The sequence below is a fragment of the Galeopterus variegatus genome, unplaced genomic scaffold, assembly GCF_000696425.1.
Source record: "Galeopterus variegatus unplaced genomic scaffold, G_variegatus-3.0.2 Scaffold981, whole genome shotgun sequence".
Taxonomy (NCBI): Eukaryota; Metazoa; Chordata; class Mammalia; order Dermoptera; family Cynocephalidae; genus Galeopterus; species Galeopterus variegatus.
Genome location: NW_007727092.1, coordinates 108,558 through 114,426, shown reverse-complemented (window position 1 = coordinate 114,426; position 5,869 = coordinate 108,558). Strand labels below are relative to the sequence as shown.

Sequence of the window (5,869 nt, the reverse complement as noted above, 5' to 3'; positions counted from 1 at the left end):
AAAAAGACAAAAAGGGAAAAAAAAAAAAAAAAAAAACAGCTTCTTCCTCTGGAAGGGCACCTCAGCGCACCTGACTTTTCTGCAGCCCTGGTCATTAGTCACCATTTACTACTTCTTCTACCTTTCTCTTTTGGGTTTTGCGACTTTGGTCTCTCCTGACTCCATCCTTATTTCTCAGTTTCTAGCTTAGTTTCCTTCATTGGGCTTATCCTCCTTTGTGTTTCTGAAATTACTTAGTTAACCCATTTAACCATTGTTTTGGGCTGAATCGTGTCCCCCTGAAATTCATATGTTGAGATCCTAACCCCCACTTCCTCAACATGTGACTGTATTTGGAGGTGAGGTCTTTAAAGAGGTAATTAGGTTAAATGAGGTCATTGAGGTGGGTCTCAATCCAATATAACAGGTGTCTTTATAAGAAGAGGAGATTAGGACACACACAGAGGAAAGATCACATCAGACATTGGGAGAAGACGGCCACTTACAAGCCAAGGAGAAACCATCCCTGCCCACACCTTGTGTTGGACTTCCAGCCTCCAGAACCATGAGGAAATAAATGTCTGTTGTTTAAGCCACCCAGTCTGTGATACTTTGTCATGGCAGCCCTAGCAAACAAATACATTCATTCATTCATTCGATCGATATTTATAAGGCCCTGAGGAAAAGACCCATGAGACACAGTCCACAGACAAAATAAATGTGTTGCCTCCTGGGAGGAGACAGATGCGGAGGGACTGGGACACGATTCTGAGGATGAGAGCCCTGGAAGTGCAGAGAGGAAAGGCTGCTCTCTGGCTCCAACCTCTTGTTGCTCAAGGCAAACTCTTGAAGTCCTCCTTCCTCCTTTGGCTCTCACATGTCACATCTGATGCATCAGAAAGTGAACCTGGCTCCAGTGGATTAAAAATATATCTGAGCATGATCCATGCTCCCCCTTCCACTGTCCCCACCCTGGGGTGAGCCCCATAATTTCTGCCTGGGCTAAGGCAAGTCTGATGGGTCTCCCTGCATCCAGATCCCACAGCCCATCCTCAACTCAGCAAGGCCAAGGGGGGGGGGGACTTTCAAGTTTGAGTCCAATCATGTCACCCTCTACTCAAAACCTCACAGTGGTTTCTGTGTCACTCCCACTAGAAGCTGTGACTCCTCCCCTGCCCCATCCCAGTTTTCCCAGGACAGTCCAAGCTTAGACCTGCTGTCCCAGTATAAGCTCCCTCTTCTACTCTTAAAAGGGTCCTGGTTTGAATGATAATTATGCAGCTGCCTACTTATTCACCTTTGTTCTGCCAGAGCACACGTAGTTCTTGGTATACAGCAGGTGCTCAATATATACTTTTGACTAAAGATGTTGAGCTTTTATTCTGTGAAGATGGTGTAGGGACCAGATCCTCATTTTAGTTTTTGGCATCTGAGTAGGAAAAAGAAGGTGGGAAAAGATGACGATATGCTGATTTCTTCATCTGACAGAACTCACTCAAGTGAAAAATCTCATCATCACTATTATGTGTTGAGTCAGCCTCTATGGGATGCTTGTGGCAGCCATGGAAGTGGGCTGCTTGGATCTCCCTTTAAGAAAATCTTGTGATCAGTTGTGAAGAGCTGGTAGAGCCTTCAGGATCTTTTTTGTTCTGTCTTTGGTGGCTGGCTGGTATGGGGATCCGATCCCTTGACCTTGGTGTTAACAACACTGTGCTCTAACCAAGTGAGCTAATCATCCAGCCCTGTCTTCAGGATCATTACCTTTTAAGTTGTGGCCACGAATTTCCTGGACAGCTGCCAGGCAATGACTAAGCATGGTGGGGATCCCAGGGCCTAGACTTTTCTGGTCAGGCAGGGACTCTCATGGGCTGCCTTTGGTTGGGACTTTATTAGCTCTGCATCATGGACTGGGTGCTTCTTGCCCAGTCCTGCTCCACTTTTCTTTCACAAAAATCAGATTTGCATCATGATCCAAAGGCTTTGGCTGTGGTCAGGCAGGGACTCTCATGGGCTGCCTTTGGTTGGGACTTTATTAGCTCTGCATCATGGTCTGGGTGCTTCTTGCCCAGTCCTGCTCCCCTTTTCTTTCACAAAAATCAGATTTGCATCATGATCCAAAGGCTTTGGCTGCCCAATTCTGATATACCCCTTTTCTTTCACAAGCATCTCCCCTCAATAAAACTCTTGCTCTCCTAACTTGATGGCAAATGCTTCCTGAAGGACCCAACTGATACAGCGGTCACTAGGCATGGTCCAGGAAAGAGGAAGTCAGATGATATTTGGGACTAGATCACTCCCTCAACTGGCAATGAGGACCCATCTGCTGATATATGGAGCGTGAATAGTCTCTGGCATAAGGTAATGACTCAGTCACTATAACTTTCAAGGGCCATGACTTGGAAGAATGGTCTAGTGGAGAGGAAAGCCCTGGCTGGCATTTGACAAGTCAGAGAGATGCAAGGTCTACAAAGACAGTGGAATTGGCTGGTCATTACTCAATTGCATGGATGCCCTACAGTGGGGCAGGGCAGTTAGAGAATAGTTGAAAGCTAAGTGTGAAGTCCAGAGGGCCTTTTGGAGAGAGGCCTATATCCATGGCAGTCAGGGTAGGAGAAGCAAAAGACCCAAATCAAGATTTAATAGAATTTCCTTGCTTCAAAAACGATTACCATTAAGCCAAGTTTAGGAGCCTGGTTGGGGAAACGTGGAACCCAAATACACGGGATGGAGACATCTGGATAAATACCTCCAAATATTCTGGATCCTGCACAGGTGGCTCACCTTTTCCTGCTAAGAGCTAGTACTCCCCCTGTGGGGGCCAACACCACAGAGTCTTGTTCCCACGAGCCAGGAAGGGATCCTCAGGATCCCCAACTCCTTTCCTGGTTGCCAAACGAATTACTAGAGGTAAGCCACAACATCACCAAACCAGGAATGTTATGGGGAGCCTGATAAGCTAGAAAGACATTATGCCTCTCTCCAAAACTGTAAAAAATTAGCCAGCATATACTGAAGAAAATTGGGACTAGATTTTGAGGGTGCTTGGCCCAGGAGGCTGGATAAGGGAGAGTATATGGACTTGGGAGCATTTTCTCAAGATATGGGATTTAACACTGTGGCAGAGACCCCAGAAGATGGTGCAAACTAGCTGCTTGGGTGGTTCAAGAATCCTGGAGATAGGCCCATGTGAGAGGATGTATTATGGGATGGCAGAAGACCCGCCAGAGGATTACATTGCATAGGAAGACCTGGAGAAGGCACCATTCCCCAAGCTGGTAGGACATTCGGTGGTGGCTGTTCTCGGGAGCCCACAACTGGTGGTGAGAAAGGCTGTTGCCTTGCTGAGTCCATGGATAGCAGTGATTGTTTTGTGAAATAGACAGAAATCTAGTAAGGGCACATCTTAATATATCTAATCAAAAAGAACAGGAATGGATGCCCAGGAAGCTGAGGGCAGTTTCTCTATCAGACATTTGCAACCCCTTGTCTAGTTTCAGAAACTGGGGAAGTTTTCAGACAAGGAAAACTTTCAATACTGATTGAAAAGGTGGCCAGGTTTCCAGGTGGAAGGACCTAGAAACACCACAGTAGGTCTATAATGTTATGATCTTCCTTGTCCTTCCCCAAAGGCCATTTATTCATGTGACTCTATTCTGGGGAAAATTCCCAGACATTTGGGAGATTATGGACACAGGTTTTGAGCAGGCATTGATATCTTGAAGGCTGGAGGTATCATAATAACCCTACTGTTATAGGAGTCGCATAGGGGACCCAGCTAACAAATGGAGTTCTGGGCAAAGTCCAGCATATAGTGGGTTCACTGGACCCATGGACCCATCTCATGATCATTCTCCAGGCTCTGAATACATAATTGGGATTGACACTCTTGGCAGTAGTAATAACCCTGCCATAGGGTCCTTAGTTAACCTTTGGTCACAGAGGGGAAGGCCAAGGGAAGCCATTGAAATTGTTCCTTTTGGCTAAATAGTAAAAATAAAGCCGTATTGAATTCTGTGATAGAGGGATGGCAGAGATTTATGTCACCTGTAAGGATCTCAATGACACTGGGGTGGTAGTTGCTGCCATATCTCCATTTATTTGATAAGTTGGATCTAGAAGAATGATTGTAGACTGCCAAAAGTTCAACCAAGTCATAGTCTCAATCACAGCTCCTGTTTCTGATTGAGTATCTCTGCTATAGCAGAATTACATGACCTCAGGAACCCCGTGTGCAATCATTGATCGGTGAATGTCTTTTATCCCAGTGAAGATCAGAAAGAGGTAATACTCACACGGGACAGCTAACAATATACACGGACTATTTTGCCCCCAGGCCAGATTAACTGTCCCACTCACTGTGCTATAGTGTAATCTGAAGAGCTCTGGACAATGTAGTTATCTCTGAAAACCATACAGTGGTCCACAATGTTGAAAACATCATGCTGATTGGGCAGGATGAGTAAGAGGTAAGAAACATGTGCTTCAGAGATTGAAAGATAAACCTTTGAAGGTCCAGGGACATGCTACTTCAGGGAAGTTTTTAGCATCCCAGTCGTCAGGGGGACATGCTGGGACATCCCTTTCAAAGTAAAAAATGAATTTCAGCATCTTGTATCCTTTACCCTGCAAAAAGGGAGCACACTGTCTGGTCAGCCTGTTCAGGTTCTGGAAGTAACATTCCACACTGGGTGATATTGTTCTGGCCCAAATGCTGGATGACAGGAAGGCTGCCATCTGTGAGTGGGGTCTGGAGCAGGAAAGGCCCCAGAACAAGTCGAGGCTGGGGTGCAAGTAGCCAGAAGAATGTGTAGTGTTGGTGTTGTCAGTGTCGGGAAAATGTGCAGTGCTGAGTCTGTGCAAACTAGTCTGTGCAAATGTGAGTCCTGATGAGAGAAGCATGCTGCAGGCCCTGGGGTTCTGGTGCAAGGACATGCCATCTCTAACAGAGAATTCTGTGCCTAACGGCATCCATCAAAAGGTAGAAAAGTTTCAAGTCCAAGCAGGGACAGAGAATATAAGTAAGCTACACAGCAGATGGCCCACTCCCCTAGACCCCTCACCACGGTTGCATTCATACTCTTTTTAATTAATTAATTAATTAATTTTTAAAATTTTATTTTGTTGATATACAATTGCATTCATACTCTTTACCCAGCTCCCTCATACAGATAGCCAATGTGGGGGCCTGTGATGGCCAGTTTTATGAATCAGCTTTGCTGGGACAAGGTACACAGATATTTGGTCAAACACTAGTCTGGATGTTGCTGTGAAAATTTTTTTGTTTTTTAGATTTTTTTTTTTCAATTTTATTTATTTTTGTGGGGCATGGTGTGTTATTTCAATACATGCATATACTACACATGATTCAGTAAGGGTAGATAGCATAGTTTTGTACCCATTAGTCCACCCATTCTCATACTTCCCACCTTCTGGTAACCAATATTCTACTCTTTATTTCTATGAGAGACCATGCAGTATTTATCTTTCTGTACCTGACTCACTTTGATTTCTTGCTATTTATTTTCAGTGTGTCTCATAAGTTTTTTGTGTTATGGTTACCTTAAGGCTTATAAAAAAAACAAGTTATAGTTAGATTATTTTAGACTAACGACTTTGGTATCTAAGAAAAAAGAAAGTATCAAAGCCAACTCTGTACTTTGGCATCATCCTCCCCCACCACCCTTTTCGACATTTGTTGTTCCATGTTATGTCTTTTAATGTTGCCTCTTATATGGTTGTTGTATTTGTTGTTGTTTTTTTACATTTGTCTTTTAGTGTTCATACTAAGGATGTAAGCAGTTTATTCGCCACCTTTATGACACTGGAGTATTCTGAGGTTGTCTGTGAACTTACTTTACTAATGAACTGTGCACTTTCAAATGTTTTCTTG

General features: G+C 44.3%; 1 protein-coding gene across 1 annotated transcript in view; it reads left to right on the top strand.

Annotated features, from left to right (window-relative positions):
• The window catches only part of LOC103591515 (chromosome unknown open reading frame, human C10orf126), a 145,703-nt gene that overhangs the window by 97,403 nt on the left and 42,431 nt on the right, over window positions 1-5,869 (top strand). Inside the window, 3 exon segments of the mRNA XM_008573996.1 lie at window positions 2,775-2,794; window positions 2,797-2,886; window positions 4,375-4,406. Coding sequence (XP_008572218.1) covers window positions 2,775-2,794; window positions 2,797-2,886; window positions 4,375-4,406 — 142 coding nt within the window.